This window comes from Sapajus apella, unplaced genomic scaffold, assembly GCF_009761245.1.
Source record: "Sapajus apella isolate SASKATOON/1434 unplaced genomic scaffold, GSC_monkey_1.0 scaffold4, whole genome shotgun sequence".
NCBI classification, from domain to species: Eukaryota; Metazoa; Chordata; class Mammalia; order Primates; family Cebidae; genus Sapajus; species Sapajus apella.
This window is the reverse complement of record NW_022436944.1, coordinates 30,201,847-30,217,590: the sequence shown is the minus strand read 5'-3', so window position 1 is coordinate 30,217,590 and position 15,744 is coordinate 30,201,847. Positions and strand designations below refer to the sequence as shown.

At 43.1% G+C, this 15,744-nt stretch overlaps 1 protein-coding gene across 1 annotated transcript in view; it reads left to right on the top strand.

Annotated features, from left to right (window-relative positions):
* Positions 1 to 13,723, top strand: part of PCCB (propionyl-CoA carboxylase subunit beta) — a 78,229-nt gene extending 64,506 nt beyond the window's left edge. The window contains exons 10-15 of the mRNA XM_032265714.1: positions 2,436 to 2,559; positions 10,330 to 10,437; positions 10,680 to 10,780; positions 11,159 to 11,257; positions 12,251 to 12,350; positions 13,410 to 13,723. Coding sequence (XP_032121605.1) covers positions 2,436 to 2,559; positions 10,330 to 10,437; positions 10,680 to 10,780; positions 11,159 to 11,257; positions 12,251 to 12,350; positions 13,410 to 13,531 — 654 coding nt within the window. The 3' untranslated portion in view covers positions 13,532 to 13,723. The remainder of the gene's footprint in view (positions 1 to 2,435; positions 2,560 to 10,329; positions 10,438 to 10,679; positions 10,781 to 11,158; positions 11,258 to 12,250; positions 12,351 to 13,409) is intronic.
* The last annotated feature ends 2,021 nt before the right edge of the window (positions 13,724 to 15,744 follow it).

Below are 15,744 nucleotides of genomic sequence, written 5' to 3'. Positions count from 1 at the left end.
ACATGCTGAAACCCTGTCTCTACTAAAAATATAAAAATTTGCCAGGTATAGTGGTGTGTACCTGTGATCCCAGCTGCTAGGGAGGCTAAGCTGGGAGGATTGCTTGAGCCTGGGAGGTAGAGGTTGCAGTGAGATGAGGTTGTTTTACTGCACTTCCACCCGGGTGGCAGAGCAAGACCCCTTCTCAAAAAAAAACTCGCCATCTGGCAACTATCTTGACTGTAATGAGTTAGGCAAGAATCATTAATGGATGTTACATGCTAAACCTAGTGGATGAAGAACTAGATTAATGATTAAAGTTTGAAGAACAGGATTTCATGTAGTCTCAAAGTATTTCCCCACAAAATTCTTATTGAATTGGAGAAATAGTAATTTTACCAGGAAACCTGGCAGATATCAGTATCACTGGACAATGGACAAATGGACAGATCAACACCTTGTGCCACTTGATGAAAATGTCCCTTCCGTGATATTCCTGCAGAAAGACTTAGCTCAAAATTAAACATGAAATACCAAAGGAACCCAAATAAAAGGCATGCTTTACAAATTAATCGGTCTGTTGTCTTCAAAGATGTCATGATTATGAAAGACAAAGATGGAGAGGGGAAAGTTAAAGGAGCCTAAAGAGACATGACCCCTAAAAGCACCATGTGATCCTGGCTCAGGTTCTGGACCAGAATTCCGTTGTTTGTGCTGCTATAAAGGATGCTATTGGAACAATTGGCAAACTTGAATAATGTTGTATACTAAGAAATAGTGGCTGAGCATGGTGGCTCATGCCTGCAATCCCAGCACTTTGGGAGGCCAAGGTGGGCAGATCATGAGGTCAAGAGATCAAGACCATCCTGGCCAACATGGTGAAATCCTATGTCTACTAAAAATACAAAAAAATATTAGCTGGGCACAGTAGCATGCACCTGTAGTCCCAGCTACTCGGGAGGCGGAGGCAGGAGAATCACTTGAACCTGGGTGGGGCGGAGGTTGCAGTGAGCCTAGATCGCACCACTGCACTCCAGCCTGGGCTACTAAGTGAGACTCTGTCTCAGAAAAAAAAGTGTTGTGAGCTGGGCACGGTGGCTCATACTTGTACTCTTGGTACTTTGGGAGGCTGAGGTGGGTGAATTGCTTGAGCCCAGGAGTTTGAGACCAACCTGGGCAACATAGCAAGACCCTGTCTCTACAAAAAATACAAAAATTAGCTGGCCATGGTGGCATGTACCTGTAGTCCTAGCTACTTGGGAGGCTGAGGTGGGCGGATTGCTTGAACCCTGGTAATCAAGGCTACAGTGAGCTGTGATCATGCTACCGCACTCCAGCCTGGGTCACAGAGCAAAACCCTGTCTCAAAAAGTATTGTGGTAGTTTATTTCTTGATAATATCACTGCAGTTATAAAAAAGTGTTCTTGTGGGTTTATATGTATAAAAGAGAGAGTGAGGGTCAGGCACAGTGGCTCATGCCTGTAATTGCAGCACTTTAGGAGGCCAAGGCAGGAGGATTGCTTGAGCCCAGCAGTTTGAGACCAGTCTGGGCAACATAGCGAGACCTCATCTCTACTAAAAATTTAAAAATGAGCTGACCATGGTGGCGCACAGCTGTGGTCCTAGCTACTTGGGAGGCTGAGGTGGGAAGATCATGAGCTCAGGAGATCAAGGCTGCAGTGAGCCATGATTACACCACTGCATCCCAGCCTGGGTGACAGAGGGAGACCCTGTCTCAAAAAAAGCAAAATCGTTTATGTGGTAAAATACTAATAAATGAATTGGGATGAAGGGTATATGAATGGTTTTTGTACTGTTCTTGAGTTTTTTTTTTTTTTTTTTTTTTAAAGACAGAGTCTCCCTCCATTGCCCAGGTTGGAGTGCAGTGACACGATCTCGGCTCACTGCAACCTCTGCCTCCTAGTCCAAGCGATTCTTTTGCCTCAGCCTCCTGAGTAGCTGGGATTACAGATGCCTGCCACTACACCAGCCTAATTTTTTTGTATTTTTAGTAGAGATGGGGTTTTGCCACGTTGGCCAGGCTGGTCTTGAATTCCTGGCCTTATGTGATCCACCCAGCTCGACTTCCCAAAGTGCTGGAATTGCAGATGTGAGCCACCGGCCTGACCTGACACTTGTGTTTAGGTTGGAAATAATTTCAAAGTGAAAAGATAAAGTTGTCATTAAAAAATCTGAAATTCAAATAGAACTTTTAAAACAAACTTAACTGGCATGCCCATCTTTGCAGCATTTGAGGTTGTCTGCATCATTCCTCCCCAGCAGGGAGGAGGTGCTGCCTTTGCCTATTGTCCTGCTTTTTTGGAGAACCTGTGATAGAGCTGGAGCTGTCTACCTCTACCTCTGTAATTCTGTAATAGAAATGTCATTCTGTAGTGTTGATACATCTTCTACTTGTCTTTATCATTTTGAGCTCAGAAGTAAATTTATTCCTGCAGGTTGTTGATGAGCGTGAATTTTTTGAGATCATGCCCGCTTATGCCAAGAACATCGTTGTTGGTTTTGCAAGAATGAATGGGAGGACTGTTGGAATTGTTGGCAACCAACCCAAGGTGGCCTCAGGTAGGACGAAGAAGCTCTTATAAGGCTTGGTTGTGGGGTTGGAGGCCAGGGAAGCCTGGGTCCATGGTGTCTGTCTGCCTTTTGCCTGTTCTTCAGACATGACCTTCTGTGACCAGAGGAAAAATCCCAAATGGTTGTTGTAAAAGCTATTTTTTTTTTTTTTTTGAGACAGGGTCTTACTCTGTTGTCCAGGCTGGAGTGCAGTGGTAACAATCACAGCTCACTGCAACTTCCCCCTCCCAGGCTCAAGCTCTGGGTAGTATTGACACCTTAACAATATTGTCTTGGAGTCCACAGAAACAGAATGTCTTTCCATTTTTCTTCTTTTTTTATTTCTTCCTGCTATGTTTTGTAATTTTCAGTGTCCAAGTCTATCACCTCTTTGGTTAGGTTTATTCCTAAATGTTTTATTATTTTAGATGTTATTGTATATGGAATTGCTTTCTCAATTTCTTTTTTGGATTGTTCATTGCTGCTTCATGGAAGCACACATACAAAATTGGTTTTTATTGATCTTGTAACTTGCAACTTTGCTGGGTTTGTTTATTAGTTTTGTTAGCTTTTGTTTTAAAATTTATATTGCTGCATTTTGTTGGGTTGTTCTTCTGTGGACACAGGTTATTTCCACCTTTTAGTTACTGTGAATAATGCTGCTGAATGTTGTGAATATTATGAACGTTGATGAATTTGTTCATTAGCCCTCTTGTGGATTTGCTGGGAGTGTCTATATACAGGATCATGTTTTCTGCAAATAGAGATAGTTTTACTTCTTCCTTTCCAATTTGGATGTCTTTTATTTTTCTTGTCTAATTGCTCTGGCAAGAATTTCTTGTACAGTGATGAATTGCAGTGGTGAAAGTGGGCATGCTTCTTTTGTTGCTCATGTTAAGGTAGGAAAACCTAGTCTTTCACCACTGTGTGATGTTAGCTGTGGGTTTTTCATGAATGCCCTTTATAATATGGAGGAAGTTTCCGTCCATTCTTGATTTTGTGTTTTTTCATGAAAGGATGTTGGATTTTGTCAAATACCTTTTTTGTTTCAATTGAGATGATCATGTGGTTTTTGTCCTTCCGTTTGTTAATGTGGTGTATTATGCTGATTTTCTTATGTTGAACCACCTTTGCATTCCTGGGATAAATCCCACCAGGTCATAGTGTATAATCCCTTATAAAAATAGACTTATAGAACAGTTATAGGTTCACAGCAAAACTGAATGGAGAGTAGGTAGAATTCCTGTTCACTTTCTGCTCCCACATGCATAACCTCCATATGACTAAAGTCCTGCATGAGAGCAGTATATTTGTTCAAAGTAATGAACCTTCATTGATACATCATTATCAACCAAAGTCTAGTTTACATTAGGGTTTATTCCTGGTATTGTAAATCCTATAGATTTGACAAATGTATAATGACATGTATCCACCATTATCATATCATACAAAATAGATTCACTGCCCTAAAAATACACCGTCCTCTGCCTGTACATCTTTCCCCCAGCCTCACCTTCTGGCAACCATTGGTTATTTTATTGTTGTCAGTGTTGCCTTTTCAAGAATATTATATAGTTGGAGTCATCCAGTATGTAGCCTTTTCAGATTGGTGTCTTTCAATTACATTTGAAAGTAAAGTACATTTAAGGTTCTTCCATGTCTTTTCATGGCTTGTTAGCTCATTTCTTTTTAGTTCTGAATAATATTCACTGTTTATCCATTCACCCACTGAAGGATATCTTAATTGCTTCCAAGTTTTGGCATTGCAATAAAGCTGCTATAAACATCCATGTGCAGGTTTTTGTGTGGATGTAAGTTTTTACCTCATTTGGATAAATACCAAGTAGCATGATTGCTAGATTGTTTGGTAAGAATGTGTATAGTTTTTTTCTTTCACAGTAGCTGTACTAGTTTGCATTCCCACCAGCAATGAATGAGAGTTCTCATTGTTTCACATCCTCCCCAGCATTTGGTATTGTCGGTGTTCCAGATTTTGGCTGCTCTAATGGATGTGTAGTGATACCTAGTTCTAATTTGCAGTTTCCTAATGACATATGATGTTGAGCATCTTTTCTTTTTTCTTTTTCTTTTTGAGACAGTCTCATCCTGTCTCCCAGGCTGGAGTGTGTGGTGCGATCTCAGCTCACCGCAACCTCTGCTTCCTGGGTTCAAGCAGTTCTCCTGCCTCAGCCTTTGAAGTAGTTGGGACTACAGGCACACGCCACCATGCCCAGCTAATTTTTTGTATTTTCAGTAGAGACGGGGTTTCACCATGTCAGCCAGGATGGTCTTGATCTTCTGACTTTGTGATCTTCCCACCTCGGCCTCCCAAAGTGCTGGGATACCAGTGTGAGCCACCGTGCCCGGCCATATCTTTTCATACATGAATTTGCCTTTCGTATATATTTTTTGATAAAGTATCTATTCAGATCTTTTCCCTGTTTTAAATTGGGTTGTTTTCTTATTGTTGAGTTTTAAGAGTTCTTTGTATATTTGAATAACAGGCCGTTTTCAGATACGTTGTTTGCAAGAATTTTCTCTCAATCTGGGGTGTCTTCTCTTGACAGTGTATTTGTCAGAGTGAAGTTTTTAATGAAGTCTAGTTTATCAGTCATTTCTTTCATGGATCATGCCTTTGGTGTTGTAACTTTTTAAATTCTTTTGAGACAGTCTCGCTCTGTCACCCAGGCTGCAGTGCAGAGATGCAATCTTGGCTCACTGCAGCCTCTGCTTCCCTGGTACAAGTGATACTCATGCCTCAGCCTCCCAAGTAACTGGGACTACAGGTGCATGCCACCATGCCTGGCTAATTTTTTGTATTTTTAGTAGAGACAGGATTTCACCATAATAGCCAGGGTGGTCTTGAACTCCTGGCCTCAAGTAACCTGCCCACCTCAACCTCCCAAAGTGCTGGGATAACAGGCTAGAGCCACTGTGCCCAGCCTGTTGTATTTGTACCTTAAAAGCCACTGGCATTCTCAACGGCTTCTAGATTTTCTCCTATGTTACCACCTAGAAGTTTTATAGTTTTGTGTCTTACATTTAGGTTTCTGATCCACTTGGAGTTAATTTTTGTGGAGGGTATAATGTCCATATCTAGATTTATTTATTTAATTATTTTTATTTATTTTGCATGTGGATGTTGTTTCAGCATTATTTGTTGAAAAGACTGTCTTTGTTCCATTATATTGCCTTTGTTCTTCCCTCCTACTGGCCTCCCCCCGAGATGGAGTCTTGCTTAGCTGCCCAAGCTGGAGTGCAGTGGTGCAATCTCAGCTCACTGCAACCACCGTCTTCCCGGGTTCAAGCAACTCTCCGGTCTCAGCCTCCCGAGTAGCTGGGTTTACAGGCATCCACCATCATTCCTGGCTAATTTTTGTATTTTTAGTAGAGATGGGGGTTCACCATGTTGGCCAGGATAGTCTTGAACTCCAGACCTCAAATGATCCGCCTGCATCAGCCTCCCAAAGTGCAGGGATTACAGGCATGAGCCACTGCACCTAGCTACCTTTGCTTTTTTTTTTTTTAAATCAAACATCAGTTCACCGTGTTTTTGTGGGTTCATGTCTAGATACTCCATTCTGTTCTATTGATCTGTTCTTTTGCCAGTATCACAGTGTCTTGATTACTGTAGCACAGTAAGCCTTGAAGTTAGGTCGTATCAGTCTTCTGACTTTTTTTTTTTCCTCCTTCAGTATAGTGTTGGCTTTTCTGGATCTTTTGCCTTTACATATAAACTTCAAAATTATTTCATTGATACCCACAAAATAACTTGCTAGGATTTTAATTGGAATTGTGTTGAATTTATTTAATTTATTTTTGAGACAGAGTCTCACTCTGTTGCCCAGGTTGGAGTACAGTGGTGCGATCTTGGCTCACTGCAACCTCCGCCTCTTGGTTCAAGTGATTTACCCATTATTACAGGTACCTGCTATCATACCCAGCTAATTTTTGTATTTTTGTAGAGATGGGGTTTCATCATGTTGGCTAGGCTGGTCTTGAACTCCTGAACTCAGGTGATCTACCCTCCTCAGCCTTCCAAAGTGCTGGGATTTCAGGTGTGAGCCACCACGCCTGGCCGGAATTGTACTGAATTTATAGTTCACCTTGGAAAGAACTGGCATCTTGACAGTGCAGATACTCCTCAGTTTGTGATGGGGTATGTTCTGAGAAACTTATTGTAAGTTGAAAATATCATAAATGAAAAGTGCATTTAATACTCCAATAAACCCATCATAAAGTTGAAAAATTGTTTTTTTTTTTTGAGACGGAGTTTCACTCATGTTACCCAGGCTGGAGTGCAATGGCGCTATCTCGGCTCACCGCAACCTCCGCCTCCTGGGTTCAGGCAATTCTCCTGCCTCAGCCTCCTGAGTAGTTGGGATTACAGGCACGCGCCACCAGGACCAGCTGATTTTTTGTATTTTTAGTAGAGACGGGGTTTCACCGTGTTGACCAGGATGGTCTCGATCTCTTGACCTCGTGATCCACCCGCCTCGGCCTCCCAAAGTGCTGGGATTACAGGCTTGAGCCACCGCGCCCGGCCTAAAGTTGAAAAATTGTAAGTCAAACCTAATCCTAAGTTGGGGATCGTCTGTGTTGAGCCTTCCTATCCTAGAACATGGATTTTCTCTCTGTTTGTTTAGTTGTTGTCTTCCTTTTTTATTGAGGTATAATTGACAAATAAAAATTGTGTTTAAGGCGTACAGTGGGATTATTTGATATACATATAATTTAACAAGTTAACAGATTCATCACCTCACATAGTTACTTTTTCGTTGTGATGAAAACACTTAAGATCTACTCTCATAGCAAATTTCTAGTATACAATACAGTATTATTAACTGTAGTCACCTTGCTGTAAGAGCCTCAGGACTTACTCATTTTCTAACTGAAAATTTGTACTCTTTGACCAATATCTTTCTTTTTCTTTTTGAAACTGAGTCTCACTTTGTCACCCAGGCTGGAGTGCAGTGGCGTGATCTCTGCTCACAGCAGCCTCTGCCTCCTGGGTTTAAGTGATTCTCGTGCCTCAGTGTCTCGAGTAGCTGGGACTACAGGCGCGTGCCACCACACCTGGCTAAGTTTTTATATTTTTAGTAGAGATGGGGTTTCTTCATGTTGGCCAGGCTGGTCTCAAACTCCTGACCTCAGGTGATCCAGCCATCTGGGCCCCCCAAAATGCTGGGATTACAGGCGTGAGCCACCATGCCCGGCCTGACCAGTATCTTTCCATTCTCCCCACTCCAAAGCCCTTGGCAAATACTGTTTTACACTCTGTTTCTATGAATATGACTTTTTTAGATTCCATACGTATGAGCTTATAACAGTATTATCTTTCTATGGCTGACTTATTTTACTTGGCTTAATGTTCCTCAAATTTATCCTTTTTGTTTTTTGTTTTTTTTTTTTGCAAATAGTGATATTTCCTTCTTTTTTCTTTCTTTCTTTTTTTTTTAAGATGGGATTTCACCATGTTGATCAGGCTGGCCTTGAACTCCTGACCTCAGGAGATCCTCTTGCCTCGGCCTCCCAGAGTGCTGGGAGATTACAGGCATGAGCCACTGTGCCTGGCCTTTTCTTTTTCTTTCTTTTTGAGATAGGGTCTTGCTCTGTTGCCCAGGCTGGAGTACAGTGGTGTGATCATGGCTCACTTCAGCCTTGATCTACCTCCTGGGCTCAAGCAACCCTTTCGAGCAGCTGGGACCACAGGCATGCACCACCATGCCTAGCTAATTTTTTGTATTTTCGGTAGAAATGGGGTCTTACTCTGTTGCCCAGGCTGGTCTCGAATTCCTGGGCTCAAGCAGTCCTCCTGCCTTGGCCTCTCGAAGTCTGGGATTACAGACATGAGTTACCATGTCTGGCTCCCTATTTTTTATGGTTGAATAACATTACATTGTATGTGTGTCTGTGATGTTTTCTTTTTTTTTTTTTGAGACAGAGTTTCGCTCTTGTTACCCAGGCTGGAGTGCAATGGAGCGATCTCGGCTCACCGCAACCTCCGCCTCCTGGGTTCAGGCAATTCTCCTGCCTCAGCCTCCTGAGTAGCTGGGATTACAGGCACGCGCCACCATGCCCAGCTGATTTTTTGTATTTTTAGTAGAGACGGGGTTTCACCCTGTTGACCAGGATGGTCTCGATCTCTTGACCTCGTGATCCACCCGCCTCGGCCTCCCAAAGTGCTGGGATTACAGGCTTGAGCCACCGCGCCCAGCCCTGTGATGTTTTCTTTATCCATTCATTTATCATTAGGTACTTAGGTTGTTTCCATACCTTGGCTATTGTGAATAATGTTGCAGTGAACATGTGGGTGCAGACATTTCCTTGAGGTACTGACTTCAATTTCTTTGAGTATCTATACCCATAGTGGAATTGTTGGATCATAATGGTAGTTCTCTTTTTAATTTCTTCAGGAGCCTTCATTCTGTTTTCCATGATGGCGGTATCAGTTTTATCTAGTTATTTTTACATTTCTTTTCTTTCTTTCTTTTTTTTTTTTTTTTTTTAGAGACAGGATCTTGCTTTGTTGCCTAGGCTAGAATGCAGTGATAAGTTATAGCTCACTGCAGCCTCAAACTCCTGGGCTCAGGCGATCCTCCCACTTCAGCTTCCTGAGCAGCTGGGACTACTCAGGTGTGCGCCTCTATGCTGGGCTAATTTTATTTTTCATTTTCTGTAGAAACCAGGTCTCACTGTGTTGCTCAGGCTAGCCTTGAACTTCTGGCTTTAAGTAGCCCTCCTACCTCAGCCTCACAAACTCTGGGATTACAGGTATAAGCTACAGTGCCTGGCGTCTTTATTTCTTTCTTCAGAATTTTATCATTTTCCAGTCAGATGCAGCAGCTTATGCCTGTAATCCCAGCACTTTGGAAGACTGAGGCAGGTGGGTCACTTGGGGCCAGGAATTTAAGACTAGCCTGGCCAACATGGTGAAACCCCATCTCTACTAAAAATACAAAAATTAGCTGGGCTTGGTGGCACGCGCCTGTAGTCCCAGCTACTTGGGGGGCTGAGGCAGGAGAATCATTTGAACCGAGGAGGCGGAGGTTGCAGTGAGCTGAGATTGCGCCATTGTACTCTAGCCTGGGTGACAGGTGAGACTCCATCTCAAAAAAAAAAAAAAAAAAAGAAAAACATAATAATAATGTTAATAACTAAAAAATATATATGTATTTTTTTTTAAAAAAAAGTCCAGGCTCAGTGGCTTATACCTGTAATCCCAGCACTTTGGGAGGCTGAGGTGGGCAGATCACCTGAGATCAATAATTCGAGACCAGCCTGATCAACATGGAGAACCCCCCGTCTTTACTAAAAATACAAAATTAGCTGGGCGTGGTGGCTCATACCTGTAATCCCAGCTACTTGGGAGGCTGAGTCAGGAGAACTGCTTGAACCCGGGAGGTGGAGGTTGTGATGAACCGAGATCATGCCATTGTACTCCAGCCTGGGCAGCAAGAGCAAAACTCTGTCTCAAAAAAAAAAGGATTATGGTTTTCCTCATATACATCTTGTATGTGTTTTGCGAGGTTTATACCTAAGTATTTTGGAGTTTGGGTTTTTTGGGGGTTAATGGCTGTATTAATCTGTTTTCACACTGCTATAAAGATACTACCTGAGACTGGGTATTCTATAAAGGTAAGAGGTTTAATTGACTCACAGTTCTATATGGTTGGGGAGGCCTTAAGAAACTTACCCGATGTTATAAAACAAATTCCCATTGTGGGTAGAACTGGGAATTGCCTGGATACTCAGTATGGATAATCTTTTTCTTTCTAGGATGCTTGGATATTAATTCATCTGTGAAAGGGGCTCGTTTTGTCAGATTCTGTGATGCGTTCAATATTCCACTCATCACTTTTGTTGATGTCCCTGGCTTTCTACCTGGTAAGTCATTGACAGAATAGGGGCTAAGAGAATTGACTTTGCCCAGTAAGGCACCCACTTTATTTGGAGATCTTGCAGAACTCCCTGAGGACTTGTGACTTCTCCATATATTCTGGGTGTCCAGAAGATAGGGCTATGTAAGGAATGGCCCTCTCCAGAGGTGGGAAAAACCTCACAGCTGAGAGTGGCTGGTAAACCATGTGAGTACTTGTGAGTATCTCGTAACTCTTCCTCATGCCTAGGCACAGCACAGGAATATGGGGGCATCATCCGACATGGCGCCAAGCTTCTCTACGCATTTGCTGAGGCAACTGTGCCCAAAGTCACAATCATCACCAGAAAGGTGAGGACCTCATGTTGGATGCCATGATCTTGCTCCGTTTCCCACAGCATCATCGTGGTGAGAGGTCTGGCTGAGTTTTACCAGGACTGGAAGGAGTACATCTTGCTCATCCTTAAGAAGATCTCTTGAGGACGTTGTTCCCAAACTCTGTAGAGATGTCTGTGGTCTTTTAACACAAGGGAACTAAAAGCCATGTGGGAAAAAGCCAGAAAAGATAATGAGTATTAACTTTGAAAGGCCTTCCAGACCATGGGCCTTCAGGAGCCCAGGAGGGCCATTCTTGTTTTTTGTCCCCATTTTACCTGGCTTCCTGGGGTCTTTCAGGGACATGAGCTGGTTGTCTCAGGCTCTAACATTCAGCATTTGGATCCGTTTTAGGCCTATGGAGGTGCCTACGATGTCATGAGCTCTAAGCACCTTTGCGGTGATACCAACTATGCCTGGCCCACAGCAGAGATTGCAGTCATGGGAGCAAAGGTGAGGGCCTCCAGCTTTTCCCTTTCCGGATCCAAGGACTGTACTCTCCCAGCCAGAGCTCAAGGCATGTTGGAGAGAGGCCGGCCCCCTAGGTGAGCCAGGACTGAGGCGAGTGGGGCCTGGACCTTGGCAAGTCTCTTTCCTGGGGCTCCAGGGATAGCTCTGCCTCCTGTCCTGTACCCTTTCTTCAGGCCCACACTGGTGTCTTCATGCCAAGGTGGGTAGGGCAGGTGAAAGGAAAGTGAGTGGGGCCAGAGTGGGTTTTGGGATTGTAAGTAAAAGGGGCAAAGGGTTGAGTCAACTGAAGTCACCTCTAGGAGGATTGGACATTCTCCCACTTCACCTCAGCTTTCAGGGAGGGCCCCAGCTTCTTTGAAGCTCTTAAGAAGCTGAACTGTAGGTCTGACCCTGGTGACGTTAGACAAGGTGCTTCATGTTGCTTGACCTATTCCTCCTTCCCTGCTTTTGAAGTAGCTATTGTGGTAGAATCAGATTAACTTGCAGGTCCCCTCAGAGCTGACTTATATGAGCTCTGACTTGAAGGCCGATCCTTTTAATTTCCAGTTCACCCTGGCCACCGAATTGTATACTCAGGTCTCGTGGTACTGAAAAAGGGAAATAGCGCTTTAAATTCCCCTTGATAAGAGACAGTGCATTTAATAATGGAAAACAGGGCTAACATCTTTGGCTCAAAGAAGTATGATGAGTGCAAATGGAGATGGTAGAATGGGCTCTAGGGAGAGAAGCTACTGACTTTTGCCTGACTGCCCCTCATTGAGGCCACAAGGAAGCATCCCATCCCATCATGCAGCCCCTTGTGTCCTGACAGCCCCAGGCAGTGCCTCCCTCTATGCTCTGGCCTTTAGAGCTGGCATTTCCCTCCAGTACACTGATTTACCAAGAAATTTGCAGCCATACACAGTGATAATGGGTTGAAGGAGGTCTGTCCAGGTTGGGACCATCAGTGACGTTCATGAACTCCTCTGATCACAGGGTGCTGTGGAGATCATCTTCAAAGGGCACGAGAATGTGGAAGCTGCGCAGGCAGAGTACATCGAGAAGTTTGCCAACCCTTTCCCTGCAGCAGTGAGAGGTGGGACCGAGGCGGAGAGGGCAGCTTTGTTTGTTTGGTCACTTGCTCATTCTTTCTCTACAGAAAGTGTCACATAACTGCCTTTTTGCCTTTGCAGTCTAATCTGTGGACTAGTGAGGGTTGGGGCTGTCCCTGGGTAGTCATCACTTAGGACTAAGAACAGTGGGACAGGCTGCTTTGGTAACCACGATTAAAACAACATTGCCCAAGTGTATTAAATTTCTAGGTGTTGTTTCAGTTATCTAGTGCTGTGCGGCAATCCACCCTGTAACTCAGCGACTTAAACTACCTACCATTTTCTCCTCTGCTTATGGTTCTGTGGGGTCCACAGATTGGTCTGGGCCCAGCTTACTGGTTCTTCTGCTGGTTTTGCCTGGGATCACCCACACAGCTCTAGTCAATTCTGTGGCTTGACTGGGGCTTGACAGTCCAGAACGGCGTCACTTACTTGGTAGTTGCTGTCTGTTAGCTAGACTCTTTCTCCACCTGGCCTCTCACCCTTGAGGAGGCTAGTCCAGGCTTCCTTACATGTTGTCACGAGAGTAGCAAGAGGGCAAAGGGAAGCTGAGGCCTAGGTTTGGAAGTTGCACAGTGTCATTTTTGCCACATTTTATTGGCCAAAGAAACTCACAAGGTTAAGTGAAGGAATACAAATTCACCTCTTGATGAGAGAAGTGGTAAAGTCATGTTGCAGGACTGTGTACAAGGATAGGAGGAATTGTTGTAGCCATTTTTGGAAATCTAGATATATTTTCTTAACTGTGTTTCCTATTGAATTAATTGTGGCAGGATAGAGGCATTGGAGCAAGCAGGGTACAGGGAACGTGTCAAATTTTCCTTTTCTTGCCCAATGCTTCTAGGCCAGAAGTTGGGGACCTGTCAGAACAGGTCAGCTGCTGGGATGCAAGGGAAGATTCATGGGGCCTACCCTCTCTGTATCAGGTTGGGCGCTGCTCATACTGCTGGCCCTAGGGATGGTGCCCAGGCTGAGCAGAAGGTTGAGGGGGAGGCATCATCTGGGGGTGCAGATGATCCACTCCCTTTTCTGTGCTTCACCAGGGTTTGTGGATGACATCATCAAACCTTCTTCCACACGTGCCCGAATCTGCTGTGACCTGGATGTCTTGGCCAGCAAGAAGGTACAACGTCCTTGGAGAAAACATGCAAATATTCCATTGTAAACAAATCAAAGGAAAAGAAACCAAGAACTGAATAATTGTCTGCCCATTCACATCCCATCCCAGCCTTTTGCAATCATGAAACCTGGGAATCCAAATACCAGTAATAACATAGAATGACTAAGTTTATTAAATTCTAGAAAGATCTCTTTTGTGTCTTACTGTAAAATTATTTATTAAAAATTTTAATTTGTATTTTTTGAGCATAAATTCAAATTTTTATGGTGGAAATCTGAAAAATCAATAAAACTGGAAAGGAAATAGTACAGATAGTGTTATCACCTAGAGCTGATTTTTATTTCACACCTCTGGGTATTCTTTTTCTCTCAAGATTTTTTTTTTTTTTTTTTTTTTTTGAGACAGAATCTTGCTCGGTCGTCTAGGCTGGAGTGCAGTGGCCCGATCTTGGCCCACTGCAACCTCTGCCTGCCCACTGCAGGGTAAAGCAATTCTCCTGCCTCAGCCTTCTGAGTAGGTGGGTCTACACGTGCATGCCACCATGCCTGGCTAATTTTTTTTGTATTTAGTAGAGACGGGGTTTCACTGTGTTTCCCAGGCTCGCCTCGAACTCCTGAGCTCAGGCAGTCCGCCCCGCTTGGTCCCCCAACGTGCTGGGATTATAGCTGTGAGCCGCTGCTCCTGGTCCAGATGATAGGCTTTTAAGGCAAAGTATTTCTTAGGTTTCAGTTTATTTAAAAAAATATAGATAGGGCATCTTTTTGTAATATAGATAAACAATATAGATAGGGCGTATTATGTCATATGCCCTATCCACCTCCTAATCCCCCCATGAATTGAGGATTAAATGTGATGTTTGCAATTGTGGTAATATGTGTTAGCAGAACAGATGCTCAGTAAGGCATAGTACCCTATGTTCACTTAGGTTATTTCCAGAAATGTGTTCTTAACATTAAAAAAAAAAACTTAATTGTGAAAAAGTTTTAAGCCTATAGAAATGTTGCAAGAATTGTATTGTTTCCACTTCACCTAGATTCTCCAGTTGTTAATATTTTCTATATTTGCTTCATTTCTTGCATATGTATATATATAATATAGAATATGCATATTCTATATTGTTAGATGTACTAATTGTATCAATATAATTAATTCATAATGTATATCTAACAGGATTATATATGATATATTTATATAATTATATGAAATATATAATTATATAATTGTATAACATATAAAATATAATTATTTAATTGACCCCTTTGAAAGTCAGTTGCAGGTTCATGACCTTGTGTTCCCAAAGACTTGTGTGTATCTCCTAGGAACGAGGTTTTGTCTTACATAGTCTGCCTTTCATGACGTTGACATTTTTGAGGAATGCTTACTTGCTGGTTATTTGGTAGAGTTTCCTTCAGTTTGGGGTGTCTGATTGTTTCCTGAGGTTTAGATTTAGATAAGACTAACACATATTCCTGTCAGTGTGTCACATCAGTAAACACATGATGTCAGTTTTTCCTGCTGTTGGTGATTGATTCTGATCACATGGTTAAAGTGGTGGCTGCAAAGGTTTTTCCACAGTAGTTACCATTTTCTCTTTGGAACTGATAACTAATTTGTGGGGCATTATTTAATCTTGTCTGTCAGTAAACTTTGACCCGGGCCAGGCGAGGTGGCTCATGCCTGTAATCTCAGCACTTTGGGAGGCTGAGGTGAGCAGATCACCTTAGATCAGGAGTTCAAGACCAGACTGGCCAACATGGTGAAGCCCCATCTCTACTAAGAAGACAAAAATCGTGCCTGTAATCCTAGCTACTCAGTAGGCTGAGGCAGGAAAATCACTTGAACCTGGGAGGCAGGGGTTGCAGTGAGCCGAGATCGTACCACTGCACTCCAGCCTGTGTGACAGAGCTAGATGCTGTCTTAAAAAATTAAATAAACTTTCACCCCATAATTTTAGTATGCATTGATGATTCTTGTCAAATGTTGAGTTCCTAACCCTTTCATATCTATATTTATTAGTTGGAACTCTAGCTAAGGAAGAGCTTTCTCTTCTCCTGTTTTTGTTTTCTTAATATCATTTTGGGCTTTTTTTTTTTTTTTTTGAGACAGAGTCTCACTCTGTCGCCAGGTGCCAGGTTGGAGTGCAGTGGTGCGATCTTGGCTTACTGCAACCTCCACCTCCTGGGTTCAAGCAATTCTCCTGCCCCAGTCTCCCGAGTAGCTGGGACTACAGGTGCGCACCACCACACCCAGCTATTTTT